Genomic DNA, 14767 nt, shown 5'->3' with positions numbered 1-14767 from the left:
TTTGTAATTTGTTTTCGTGATATCGGATCTCTTTTCTCCAAGTGAGCGTATGGTATAATATGTAAACGTATAGACTGTTATTTTCCGAATACGCTGGTTCGTAACTGCTTAATTTTAGTATCCCCATTTGTATTTCGATGGAGTGGATTGGAGAGACTGATTTTTGTTGAGTTTTTTTAGCTAATTGGTAAATATTCGTACGTTGTAAATTTGTGGAAGTAATCTTATGTCTTACCTATTCATTTTTTTGGCTTTCGTTTTGATTTTAGTATGCAATAATTTATTACAATTATATAAATATTTATGTATTACTTTGGCAACCTCCATAGTATAAAAATGATGATAAATAATTGAATAATTTTAATTAATAATTGTTACCATTTGTTTCATCATAATTAGATCTTCGTACGAATGTTAACCAATTAGGACAGCACGTTAGTTATTCTGAAACTTGATTTTATGATTTGACTTTTATCAAATGAAATAATTTATGAATTATGAATGAAATCGTTTCAAGTTTTGCAGAATAAGATCGCTTTGTGTTGTGGCTGCGCTTTGTAGATATTTTGGTGAAATTTAACCATCGCGAAACCTTTTTTGGCTTTAGTTTTTAAAGCTATATTTAATGGATTCGTCGTTTTTAGATCTAAACTTTGTGTGGGAAATCGAATGGGGTAATATAGTCGCAAATTTCTCTTAATATTTTTATTTATTTATGTATTTCATAATCATAGATCAAATATCAATGTATAATATCATTGTGCATGTTTCGGGGCTGAATTTTCAGCAATGTGATATTAATCTGTGTATAGGTAGGGTTTAGATAAAGTGCCTCGCGGATTCAATATTTAGTATATATTTTTAATCTGTGACAATACTTTTAATTCGCTCCATATTATATTTTCATTATGGTAGCTGTGGGGCACTTGATTTTTATAATGTATTTATATATGTTGGTTCATTAAAAATGGAATTTTAAGTTACTGTAATTGAGAATTGCATAAAAAGACAAAACAAAAAAAGACAAATTTTTGAGAAATTTTGTGAATATTGTTTAGTCTGTGCTATCCTTTGTTTGTAACTAATTTTCCATTTTTAATGAAACAAATTCATATTATGTAAAACGCAATATCTCAGTGATTCTATTCAAAATTATGATTATGTACTTTAAATTTAATTTACAAGGTGCACATTAATTTTTACTGCCTACAAATATAGTCAAATTAATATAAGTTATAATAAAATTTGTTTGTGTGTACGCTTGTATGTAATGTTGTTACGCGACTGTGATTCGTGTTTACCATTAAGTTTTAATTGTTCTAAGCTTGGTTTTAGCTTATTAGGTGTTTATAAACGGTGATTGTAATATTTGTTGGCTGAGTTTGAAGTTAGATCAAAACTAATGATTTTGAGAAGAGAGGGAATTGCTATACAAACACTTTTTACACTTTGTTACATCTGTATTTTTTTTCTAAAAATGAAAATACAATTTTGTGCAAAAATATGAACCTTTTAAATATACATTTTTAAGTGGTCCAATAAAACTGTGCTATAATAATAAGCTTCTCAATATCATTAGCTTTGGTACGAATTCGCATCGAAATTATTATCTATTATTGGTGTCGAATTATTTGGAGTACTTTCAAACGCTTTTGTTAATAATATAATTTGAATCATAATGGAACGTAATAGAAAATGGCGACGAATCGTAAATCATACTTTCACACTTTTAGAACATCCATAAAATTCGTCATAATTATGTTTTTATTAATTTTTCTTGATTTAATCGAAAAACAATTACTTAATTATTTTTTTTAATTTGCTTTCCAAGTAAAATAAAAAACTATTTTTTTAATTATTTAATTGATAAAAGAAACAAAATATAGATTCTCTAAAGTAAGAAATATACTCATAGAATAATAGAAAACCACTTTGTGAAAGAGATGGTATGCGATTTGTCGTCTTAAAAATTGTTTCATTATTGGTTCTAGTTATAATTTTTCGGCTATGAATTATTTGTTTCTTGCCAACATGTGCTATCACTTAGGCGCGAATTTGTATGACAATATCTTCCGAACTAAGTTTCAAGTATTAATAAGAACAATAATGATGTTAATATCTCGCTCATAGTTTTGATGTAAATGTGGTTTAACTTCGCAATTCACAATATTATATTATTCCATGTAAAACGTTGTTTACTGTGTACCAAAATATGTAATCGCTTTTGAATGAGACGAATTTTATTTTATACATATACTTAATGAAATCTGTTATTATTATTTTTTTATTATTGAGATTATTTTTTTGTATTAAATAGTAAAAATATTTTGTTATCCGTAAAATTGAAGGGGGTGTGTCGCATAATATACTCAAATCCTGTTTATTTCAATGACGTGTCCTGATCTTTTAAGAATATGTATTAAATTTACATATTTTTTTCTTGTTTTAATAAACGTTATACACGATTTACATAAATAGCATTCCGATATAAAGTACAATATATATGAATATAATTATTATTAATTTATGGATTTGTCCTTTATATAAAATACTCGGTTCTATGTGATTGTGTTGTTTTTGTTTTGTCTCATTCAATATCAATAAAGTGTACAGGATAATAATTGTTCTATAATCATACATATTTAATTGCTTGACATTATATTGTTCATGAATTGCATAATAAATATTTGCGGAAGAAGTTGTTTTTGTTTTTATACCTATGCTTTTATATTAATGTTAACAATTTGTTTAAAATTGTCGTTTCTACAATTTTTACCGAAAATTCTAGAAGGTGTAACAAAGGTTGTTCAATAATTCTGGCTTCGTCATAGCCTGAACGGGTTCTCTAGGTCTATTTTTATTTAATAATATTAGGAAATTCATAACATTATAACCAGAGTATTAATTGAGCTCGTTATATAGAAAATCACATCAAAATCCATTCACCCTTTTCGACGTCATAAGTAACGTATAGTAATTTTATCCAAGCATTCTTGGATAAGAAAGAAAAAAGAAAATAGGTATCCAGATGTAAAATAAACTAAAACAATCTTTATCAGATATGTCTCTCAAGAGACTGGTTATCTGCATGTTGTTAATGAACAGTAGGTATACAAAGTATTTGATCTTTGATAGCTCTTATAGTTTTCTCAACAACACTGCATAATGTGGCGACGTTAAAACAGGAATGTAGCATTGATATTTACTGGCTATCCAGTAAATTCAACTACGTAGGTACCTGTCATGTTGTTTTGAACTCAAACCTGTTATCATACCAACCGGACTGATTAGCATACTAGCAAAGGTTTTTATTATTCAGCTAAATCACACCATTCTCGCATTATCTTTATCGCGAGCTTCACAAAATGTCGGGATTAAAGGTAAGCTATATTTTTTTCATTTAAAAGTTAACATTGGTACCGTTTATTTACGTTACTCGTTAAATTCAAATAAGTTCATAATATAAAGCTATTTAGAACTATTTTTCTTTAAACCTCAGTATTTATCCGGCTTCGGTTCGGAGTTTGCAAGTGAGGATCCTCGTAGGCCAGGAGCCTTGCCGGAAGGTCAGAACAGCCCACAAAAGTGTGCCTACGGATTATATGCTGAGCAGCTTTCAGGAAGTGCTTTCACCGCTCCAAGACTTGAGAATAAGAGGTCATGGTTATATAGGTCAGTCGGTTATATTTTTCCATCAACAAACACCAAGGTTATAGGTAAATTATTTTTCTGAAATTCTTATGTATATTGAAGATTGCTTGATGCATTGAGAAATTCAATGCAATAGTGAAAACCCTATTGCTTTGAATATCTACATTTTAAAACTTCCATGCAGCTGAAATACCTATGCAACTGATTACATACATCACGACAGTCGACAACCAAGCCAAAACTATTTATTATGGGTCTTACAATAATATTATGTCTTGTTGATTCAGGATTCGTCCTTCAGTGGTCCATAAGCCGTTCGGGCGCTCCAATGTTGCTAAGTATCTCACACACAACTGGGATGAAGTGGAAGCTGATCCAAATCAAGTAAATAATTACGTTTATAAATTTAAATATATAAATAATAGAAAAATTCGATCACAAGGCAGGATTCGAGCCCGCATGCTTCACGCCAAAATTCAAAATTTCTGCGTAATATATCTAAATCCAACTGAAATTAAAAGACATAATTTTACTGGCAGCATTTTTAAAAGATCGTTAAAATTCAAATATTTTTTAGTGCCCAGACTATAAATATTTTAGGGGTATAATTTATAAATATTTCTTTTTTATTTCTAGTCCCGTTGGAAACCCTTCGACATTCCATCTGAAGGGAATGTGGACTTCGTAGCAGGACTGCACACGGTCTGCGGAGCTGGAGACGCTCGATCTCGTCACGGGATTGCTATTCATGTGTACCTCTGCAATGCCTCCATGGACAAAAGCGCCTTTTACAGCAGCGATGGAGACTTCCTTATTGGTAATTTTCGTACATCTAATAGCTCAATTTAGTGCAAAATTTCTATTCTTATCTTATAGAGGCTTGGGAATAAGATCCAAGTTTAAATTTTGTACGTTAACCTAACCTAATAAGTGATAACTCTAATCTCATACGCTCTCATATCTACGTAACTACGCTTTAAAGGTTAATTAAATAATAATAAAACATGATAGCTTAATATGAGATTTCCTTTAGTGCCGCAAAAAGGAGTTTTAAAGATAACTACTGAATTTGGAAAAATGGAGGTGGCACCCAATGAGATTGCCGTGATTCAAATGGGAATGAGATTTGCAGTTGCAGTTGATGGACCTACTAGGTATGATAATATATTAAATCGAATTTTGTATCAGCACGTCATTGATTTTTAGAGCATTCGTTACAATAGACAAAAATATGATACATACAGCTTTTCGCACAGCACCTCTTTTGTACGTATATTTAAAGCTCAATTATCATTTACTTAAAAAATAAATATTAATGTAAATATTTCACATTTCAGAGGATATATTCTAGAAGTATTCGATGGTCACTTCAAACTACCAGACCTTGGTCCTATCGGTGCGAATGGTCTGGCAAATCCTCGCGACTTCCTTACACCCGTGGCTTGTTATCATGACGAAGAAATTCCTGGTACTTAGCTTTATGATACTAATTACAAATACTTACACAGATTTGGTTAATTTTTATTTACATTTGACGGATTTTCATTATAGTATCTATTATCCCAATTTTTTGGGCAAATTTAAATTTAAAAATACCGCACCAATAAAATAGTAGCATAGTAGCACTTAAATAAAGTTAAGTAGGTTTTATTGCATTGAATATTTAATTAAGGTATACTGCAAGTGTACCACTACGTTCATTTCCACTCAATTTTTTCATGAATTTATTGATTTGTAGGATTCAAAATAATAAACAAATATCATGGACTGCTATTTGAAGCTGAGCAAGACCACTCTCCGTTCGACGTGGTGGCCTGGCACGGCAACTACGTGCCATACAAATATGACCTGAGCAAATTTATGGTCATCAATTCTGTATCTTTTGATCACTGTGTAAGTTATTGAAATATCTTACTCATTACTAAGATAGTGGTGTATGCTTTATAATTAATTTATTCTTATAATCTACTGAAGGCAATATGAACCTAATGAATAAGGCTGAGCCTTAAAATTCATAAAAAATGCATAACATGTGTAAAAAGTGTGATTTTCTATTCCTTTTTTAGGATCCTTCGATTTTTACCGTTTTAACATGTCCATCCACCAAGCCAGGCGTCGCCATTGCGGATTTCGTGATTTTCCCGCCTAGGTGGTCCGTTCAAGAAAATACATTTAGACCTCCGTATTATCACAGTAAGTGAACTGCATGCATTTATTACAAGTGTTAGTAAAAATTAACATACTATAAACGATTACAATTTACAATAGTAGGTACAGCTACCTATATAATTATTCTATATTCTATACTAGCTGTGCCGCGCGGTTTCACCCGCGTGGCTCCGGTCTTAGCGTGATATTATATAGCCTATATTACTCGTCTGATAAAAGCTACATCTTTTGAATGGTGAAATAATTTTTAAAATCGGTCCAGTAGTTTATGAGCCTATTCATTACAATCAAACAAACAAAGTTTTCCTCTATAGAATATTAGTGTAGAAAAATAATATTTACGATAGAAGAGTAAAAAAATACAATTTTTTAACAGGGAACTGTATGAGCGAGTTTATGGGTCTCATCCTTGGATCTTACGAGGCCAAAGAAGGTGGTTTCCTTCCCGGAGGCGCGTCTCTCCACTCGATGATGACTCCACACGGCCCTGACACACAATGTTTCCAAGCTGCTTCTTCTGCTGAATTAGTACCGCAAAAGATTGCTGTTGGCACTCAGGTATTTTAAAAGATAATGCTTTTATTTTTTTATTTGATAAACTTAAGAATACCTAATACATATTTTTTTCCACAGGCTTTCATGTTTGAGTCATCACTTAGCATGGCCATAACGAAATGGGGTTTGGAAACTTGTCAGAAATTGGATGCAAAATATTATGAATGCTGGCAAAATCTACCGAAATTGTTTTCCGATAAAATTAACGTCTAGTTTGTTATTATTTTTTTGTTATACTCTCTAGTCTTTTAATAAAACACTGATTAAGATTAATCGTTTTTTATTAAGAATACCTTATAAAATAATATAATAAATTTCATAAATTCGATTTAAATATAAAATTAAAAAAGTACAGATCTTAGATAATATGAAGTTAATATACACCCAAATTCAAGAAAGTCTGAAATTTTTAACCTAACGGCATGGCTATATAAAGAGCGCGTAGCATAAGTTTGCAATAATCCGCAATCAACTTTTCTTTTTAATACCGAAGAATCTCTAGATATACGTATCATGAAGCAGCTCATTCCATCAACTACTTTTATAGATGGTCCTTTTACATCTAATGCATTCACAGTAGTGGTATCTTGAGAAACAATAGTTTCTTTGGTTTCATTACCCGAAACAATTTTTGTAACATTGCTAGAATGAACAGTAGTAACAGTTTTGGATGCAGTATTGTGGGTATCTCCCTGGGCTTCCAAAATGAAACTCGACATTAACTTACAATCGATACGAGTTTCTTCATATTCACCGTTATTCTTACTTATTCCTAACTTGCAGACTTCTCCCGGTGAACTTCTATAATCTCTATTATAATAGTCGTGATTGTTATGACTTTGGCTCATTCTGCCTAAGTTGTATAGGGTGCCCTTTTAAAGGGCTGATAGACGTACGAACTTTAAAGTCGCGGTTTTAAAGTTCGCGTACTTACTCGGCTCGCGGCGGTGACAGACGTGCGAGCCAAGGCGGGCTTCGAGTAAAATTTCAAACATGTTGGATCGTCAACGAACTTACTCGACGGTTTTTAAGTACGCGTACTTGGGGTGACACACGAGCGAAAAAGGTCGTCGAGCCACAAGTTCGCGTACTTACTCGTACGTCTGTCACCCCTTTTAGTATGAATAAAAAAATCGATTTTATGTTAATTTTAGATTCGCGTGTCCTGGTGAACTCATATTTACTTTCTTTTGTACAATGTTTTTATAATTGTCCTTCCCCATTGAATTTCTAATTATGAATATGATTATAGCGGTTGTAGCTACATATTTATGTCGTCTTGTGTAATGCCGTTATTTTAAAATGGATAATGTACGACATAACGTAACTACGAAAAGATATTGATAAATCCAATAACATATCCATTATTATTCTTTTTTTCTGTTCTCGTCCCGCCAATATGTGACCTTTTTGCTCGTTACCTTTTACCGTGGTTGCCTGGTAGAGATCACTACTTAGTGATAAGGCCGCCAAGTTAGTTGTACTCTGTTTTTAGCTGTAAGTAATTCTAAGGTTTCTGTTTGTATAACTAATAAAGCGTTAAATAAATAAATAAATAAATATCCATGGATGGATATTTCAAACAGATGTATCCATACTAATATTATAAATGCGAAAGTAACTCTGTCTGTCTGTCTGTTACTCAATCACGCCTAAACTACTGAACCAATTTGCATGAAATTTGGTATGGAGATATTTTGATACCCGAGAAAGGACATAGGCTACCTTTTATTGCGAAATATGTACCACGGGCGAAGCCGGGGCGGACAACTAGTATTTTATATGTTTTATAGGTATTAATTATGCAGATATAATCATTAATGAAAGCAAGTAAAGTAATTATTAGGAGTGCTCTTGAATAAGGAAAGCAGACAATAAAACAACAAAATATTATCATCGTAATTTTATTTCGTATAATTATTAGCAGAACCTAAAATTATATTCAATTACTGCATTAACATTAAAAAGAATAGGTCAGTCGCGTCACCGGTATAGATGTGACGGTATCGGTAAATAACATGGTGTGACTTACAATAACTTAATAAATTAAAATGGAATCTTCAACTATGACTGTATGCTGAACCCTTAGACACATATTGTTACCTTAAAAATTCTACTTATCCAATAAAATGTTAAATGATCGCCCAATTAACGCCGTAACTTGATTTGTGAACATTTATGTAACATAATGCACTTCTTCACTTGCAAGAAAAAACCGAACTTAAAACGAGATTCTAACGTAACAAAGAACGGGCGAATTGACATCAATTTAAAAAATTCCCGATATATCCTCAAGTAAGGTCCCATCCCGTAGACGTTTCTTAGAAATAAATTAGACGAGAGATCATTTTATTTATTTAAAATTCATTAGTATTATAATTGATAAGCTTTGAATTTACTGTGATAAGATATCTAAATTACAACTGATTTCACAAGTTGCTAACAAAAACATAAGAATCTGTATTTCAACCTATGGTTAGACGGTAAATTATAAAGGTTACAAAGAAAAAGAACAAAAATGTTGCAATAATAACATGCTCTATTTAATAAAAATAAATGGATATTCTGAGACAAGTTGAAAGGACAGCTTATGTTTATTATTATTGCTCATACTTTCACAAACCTTACAAAAATTGAAAACTATATCACTTCAGAAATAATGTTCACAAAAATATTATTATATAGATTAAATATGGTTTACGAAATGGTTAGTATTTTCTACCTTCTAAATTACACAATGGAATCCAACTTAAGGATATTAAAATACTGAATTTAACGTAGAAAACAAAATCTTAATATCAATACCAGCATGCATTTAAAATGCAAATAGACAAAATATTTTGTGCTCGAACGCGATGAGAACTAAGACGCCACGATTTCAATGAATTCATTCTGAATGCACAACAGTTTTATAATTTAAAATTTTACATTTATTTATACAATAATTTCTTGACCAATTGTCACCGAATGAGTTTGAATGTAAATTTTACAGTTTGTAAGAAATGTAGACTTCATTATGGGCATAGATTTTGTTAGCCGTGGTTCACATTGACGCCCGATTCGAGTTCTGAAGCCGGTGTCTCTGGTTCCTCATCGTTGTAAATGTTCTCAGCCATTTGCCACACCTGATGGAATATAACACACATTTAAAAGTAGTACAAAAAGAAGAATAATAATACAAATTTAAAAACATAACACAAATCTAAATAAGGAGCTTTCAAAACTGAAAAAGTTGTACATCATACATTTTGTTTTACTCGCCAACAATGTTAAAATGTGCCTATTTGATCTATTCAGTTTTTTTTTTTTTTGTTTACTACAGACCAACAAACAATACCAATATAAAATATAGGCCTACATAATATTTTATAGCATAAGTTAACCATTAATTCAAATTCTTTAATCAATTTGCAATTCATAAAACTTGTGAATAATTTATGTAAATGCATACCTGCATAATATTATCCTCTGAGACAGAACAAATGACCCACGGCTCGTTGGGGTTCCAGGAGAAGTCGGAGATCTTGGCTGTGTGTCCTCCGTGGATGAACAGCAGCTCCGGTGGACCATCCTCTGCATCTTCAGCTGTTTGTTCCTCGCCAATCTTGGATAAGTCCCACACGTGCAGTCTGAATAATAACAAATAGCCTATGATCATTACGTTCTTACATTATCAACGTCGAAAACATAGAAGGTTTCTCTATTCACATTTTGAGCACATATAATTTTTTTCCTTGGATACTGACTACGCTGATTAGAAAGATATTTAGAATTTGTAAGAAACTGCATTTTACCTATTTTTTGTTGTTGGGGCATCAAAAATAAATGATGTGTGCCTTTAAATCTTGTTATTTCATATTAAAATACAGAAGAAAAGAATATAATTAATTATTATGAAAAGTTTACCTTCTATCAGTTCCACTGCTAGCAAGAATAGTCTCGTTATGCGGAGACCATTGCACTTGGAATATTTCGTCTTTGTGTGATTCAAACGAGTGCAGTTTTAATTTCAAATTACGAAGATCCCACAATGCAACCTAAAACAAAGATTGTTTTTTTTTTATTTTACAACATATTAACAAAACATTAACTGAATCTAAATAATATCAATAAGTAATTACAATTAGTAATAAACAAAAACAAAAAAAATATATTTCCTCCTTTAAGTATAATTACGAACAATAACAAGGTAATTAACAAAAAAGTAAGGTATGTTTTTAATCAGTCCAAAATGATGAGCATTGGATGGACTGATTAAAACATAAAAAGTCCAAGAACAATCATAACAATCATGCTGACAAATACACACATTTTATAAAAAAAAGCTTACCGTCTTATCGGCACTGCCAGTGGCTAATATAAACTCGGAGTATGGGTTAAAACTGAGGCAGTTCACTTCAGCCGTGTGAGCATCTACTGTGTGCGATGGTTTGGATGTATTGTTACACCTGCAAATATGTTACATGAAAAAATTGCTTTCTGGTTAAAAAAATAAATTAGATTAAATTAAGATCTAAATGAACTGAACTAACCTTCATTTTTTCAATGATTTTAATTCATTGCTGAATACATTTAACCTTATTTGATAAGAATAAGTTATTAATACATTCCTATTTTTATCATAATATTGTTACAAGATGATTTTGAATCACCTATTTTAGATGTATAGTTATGTATTTTAGGGTTTCTATTACACTTAACATTTCAAACCACATTTTCGGGTATATATTTGTAAATACCATTTTAAAGTGAAACTTTTATTACATCGTCTCAAACTTTTTGGTCTGTGTAGCGCATGTCGCGTGACGCACGATACGTACGATAATTATCGTACAAATACGATAATAATTTTTAGTTAAATGTCTATAGTGTGAAAAAAAGTTTCACTTTTACCGTGGTTTCATAAAACCACACAACATTTTTTTTTATTGGATTTAAAAATACTGCTTTAATTTTATCAAATACATTTTTATGCACAATTATTTTTGTATTGACCTACATTTTAATACATAACACAACAACTACATAACTTATACATTTACCTGTAATATATTATCTCTTTATCTATAGCATTGGTTACATTAAAGTTGTAACTCAAAAATCAATGAATGGATTTAACATTTTATTTATTTCTTAGATCATTAATTGCTGATTGGACATCTCCACTTGGATTGGGATAATAAAGGATTAAACTAAGTCTTCCCAAGTAGAACTGAGCAAACAGCTAATTTAAAAATAAATAATAAATACATACATATCAAATAAATACCTATACTAAAAGAAAAAACAAAATCAACTGACACTAACCGTGTGTCCCATATCATCAGCTTCTGGTCGTCAGCCACGGAACCAAAGAGGGACTCGTGCAGTAAGTGCCACGCAACGTCTTCCACCACCGCTGTGTGACCCGTGAACACGGACTTGGCTTCTATCACCCGCCCCTCCTTGGGGGTCGCGTTGATGTCCCAGAGACAGATTGTGTGGTCGTCACTGTAAATCGATAACATTTAAATAATTTACAAGTAAATAAGTAATTAATCAAGTAATTAATCAATCAATTAATCAATCATCGAAATAATTTACAAGTAAATAAGTAATCTATTTTTAAGCCATTCTTGATACATGTACTAAGTTTGAAATAAATACATATGTCCGTTTAAAGTGGATCAAGTTAAAAGGGGTCAGTAATATACAAATAAGCAGGTAAGGCAACATAAAGAGTTTTAAAAACAGATTGCATAAATGCATGATAATATCAAATTAAGATAATATACAACATCAGTCACTCTACAAGTCTACCCTGAGCTGTTTTATAGATGTGAAGATTCCTTACTTGAAAAGAATATAGAATTTTCCTTATTTTAAATACAATGAAAGTCTCTCAAAGACAAATCATACTAAACTCACCTAGCAGATAGAAGATATCCATTCAAATTAGGATTCCACGAGAGTCCATATCCTTCTTTTTGGTGACCTCGCAATCTATTAAATAAAAACATTTTTATTAACTCATGTTAATTTATATAAATATTGATATAATAACTATTAGGCTCCGTGCAGACAGAGAGCGTTCTACGTTCCGCGTTTTTTGTGATGCGAAGGAGCTATAGCGCCGGCGCACACAGAACGCAGTCAGACCGCGGCGCTGCGCTATAGATCCTTCACATCACAAAGAACGCGGACCGGAGAACACTCTCTGTCTGCACGGAGCCTTATGAACAATGGACATGTTTGAGGAAACATGACTGATGACTTAGAAAGAAGAGAACATAAAGAACATATTTTATACATAGTACATTAAAAATCCATACCTGAGATCTGGGTGACACTCTCCTGAAGGTTCAGGCTTTGACGGGTGTTTAGTATAATCAAATACAAGAACATCTGAGGAAGGAGTCTTGGTGGCTATTACACAAGGATTCTGTGGCATGTAGCGAGCTCTGTTCACTTCACCTTCATGGTTTATTTTAATTTCAATGTCAATTTTACCAGACACTGAGCCGAAACCACCAAATTCTGAAAGACAGTTATGTTGATTGAAATAATGTAATATGTATGTTATACTATTAATTTGTTATTGACCAAAGTTTTTTAAATGTAACTGATTTTGGAAGACAATGAATTTGAACATGAAGGATATGCAGTTGACAATATTAAAATATAGTGCTGGATGCTAATGATAATGTAATAATAATAAATACTTTATTACCGTACATTCATGCTACATGCACACTAGAGATACCTTGTATAATATGTTGATGAGTAACATAAATACATACCACCCTTGTCATTGTCATAGTGACTGGCATCGAATTGAGCATCTTCATTTGGAAGCTGTACACTAGCAATTAGTAAGTGATTTTGTTCATCTGATGTGTGTGTACCCAAAATTAATCTAAAAACAATAAAATATTAAGCATCAAAGTTCTCCAAACAAAAAGGACCTGTACAGCATTGAGTAGCGGTAAACGAACAAGTTTTAAATAAGATTAATTACCTGTGTACAGAATAGTCCTTGCCTTCAGGTCGTGTCACATCTGGAAGCCACTGGGCAGTAAGTGAGGGCCATTCAAGAGCGTGTGTCATGACCAAGTCGTATAGAAACGGTGTATTCTTTTTCCATATTTTATATTCTTCGTTAATAACCCTTTCTTCTACTGCATCATCAAATGTTTCTAGAACGATAAATTAAACCAATAGAGCATATTCATTAGCTGCTAATAACCAAAAAAATCAAAGCCATCGCTTGTCAGGATAGTGCCTCTGGAAATAGTCAATATAAACATGCAGTAAGTTATTTGTTATGAATGATTTACCTCCATCGCCTTTGTCACCCATGTTTAAAACTAAAAGCGAACTTTAAGTTCGCCGATTTACAATAATATTAAATACAAAAAACCGACCGGGCCTCGAAAGGCGCCAAACAATAATCCTCTTTGGCGTTATTAGCGGGTGGACAACACACAAACTTCCGGTTGAACATGGCGCTTTATTTTTATTAACTCTTTAAAAAATTAGAATTAAATGATCTACAATAAAATTATTTTGCAATATTTTAAAAATGGTAAGGCGTATATTAAAATTGTTTAATAAAATATTTATAAAAAATGGTCTGGATATTTATTTTTTAAGGTTGATTTCCATTATGTGCCGAAAGATAATGTCACTAAAAATTGTATTATTGTATAATATTAAAAAAATGCTATGATCCCATAAAATTGAATTCATATTAAATTTTATTATATCCAATATCATTTTGTAATCCATCACAAATATATATAGCGATTAATCCTGTTTTATACAGGCTGTAAAGGTCTACCAGAATCTGATGGCATATTTTTATTTATGAAATAAAAGATTTTCATGTGGCAACTTATTTGACAACTATCAAATTGGTTGTCAAATTATTTGTCTTTTTTGCAGTTGATGAATAATTTTTAGGATTTTGTCTAAAAAATCTTCGAAAATGTCGAAAAAGCCGCTGCGATCACAAGCAAGAGGTGTTGTTTATAATGTGTATAGAAAAACATTCGATGAAGAAGGGTCAAACACATCACAATTTTCAATTTTGAAGATTTTATTGGTAAATTGGACTTACCCGTTTTGATACTTTAAATTAAAAAGATTATGTTATGTAGGTAACTATAATATTATTTGTCGATTAGAATATAATTTTATGAAAACTTATTACAGGAGTTTCCAATAAGGCTATTCGTCATGTCCAAGCTGTCCAAGTCATTTTTATAATGTGTGTATCTGTTAATACTTACGAAAATAAACATAGTTTTATTTTTATTTTATTTTATAAAAAATTATAAGCAGTTTTGATCTACATTATCATTATATCGATATTTTCACATGGCATACTGGTAATGAATATACAAATATAGGT

At 31.4% G+C, this 14767-nt stretch overlaps 2 protein-coding genes across 2 annotated transcripts; one reads left to right on the top strand and one right to left on the bottom strand.

Moving 5' to 3' along the window:
- The first annotated feature begins 3172 nt into the window (after window positions 1-3172).
- Window positions 3173-6620, top strand: LOC123698169 (homogentisate 1,2-dioxygenase). Its single transcript, XM_045644766.1, has 10 exons — window positions 3173-3380; window positions 3500-3672; window positions 3939-4035; window positions 4288-4468; window positions 4685-4805; window positions 4989-5119; window positions 5390-5544; window positions 5718-5844; window positions 6197-6378; window positions 6454-6620. The coding sequence occupies exons 1-10, from the start codon at window positions 3366-3368 to the stop codon at window positions 6586-6588; spliced, it is 1317 nt and encodes a 438-aa protein (XP_045500722.1). The 5' UTR covers window positions 3173-3365; the 3' UTR covers window positions 6589-6620.
- A 1643-nt stretch (window positions 6621-8263) lies between these two features.
- On the bottom strand, window positions 8264-13836 carry LOC123698025 (chromatin assembly factor 1 p55 subunit). The gene is made up of 10 exons (XM_045644615.1): window positions 13692-13836; window positions 13373-13550; window positions 13155-13270; window positions 12687-12891; window positions 12283-12357; window positions 11683-11865; window positions 10706-10823; window positions 10282-10412; window positions 9827-10004; window positions 8264-9500 (listed from the first exon to the last, which is right to left on the bottom strand). Exons 1-10 carry the CDS (start codon window positions 13711-13713, stop codon window positions 9408-9410), a joined length of 1299 nt encoding a protein of 432 aa, XP_045500571.1. The 5' UTR covers window positions 13714-13836; the 3' UTR covers window positions 8264-9407.
- Window positions 13837-14767: the final 931 nt, after the last annotated feature.

Source organism: Colias croceus, chromosome 15 (genome assembly GCF_905220415.1).
Source record: "Colias croceus chromosome 15, ilColCroc2.1".
NCBI classification, from domain to species: domain Eukaryota; kingdom Metazoa; phylum Arthropoda; class Insecta; order Lepidoptera; family Pieridae; genus Colias; species Colias croceus.
This window is presented reverse-complemented; position numbering and strand designations above follow the sequence as displayed.

Coding starts and splice junctions, on each gene's coding strand:
- LOC123698025 (XM_045644615.1), bottom strand. CDS start 13,713: ATGGGTGACAAAGGCGATGGAG. Junction 13,271..13,372: donor AAGGACTATTCTGTACACAG/GTAATTAATCTT, acceptor TATTGTTTTTAG/ATTAATTTTGGGTACACACA. Junction 10,005..10,281: donor AGCAGTGGAACTGATAGAAG/GTAAACTTTTCA, acceptor GTTATTATTCAG/ACTGCACGTGTGGGACTTAT.
- LOC123698169 (XM_045644766.1), top strand. Junction 5,120..5,389: donor TCATGACGAAGAAATTCCTG/GTACTTAGCTTT, acceptor ATTGATTTGTAG/GATTCAAAATAATAAACAAA. Junction 5,545..5,717: donor CTGTATCTTTTGATCACTGT/GTAAGTTATTGA, acceptor TTCCTTTTTTAG/GATCCTTCGATTTTTACCGT.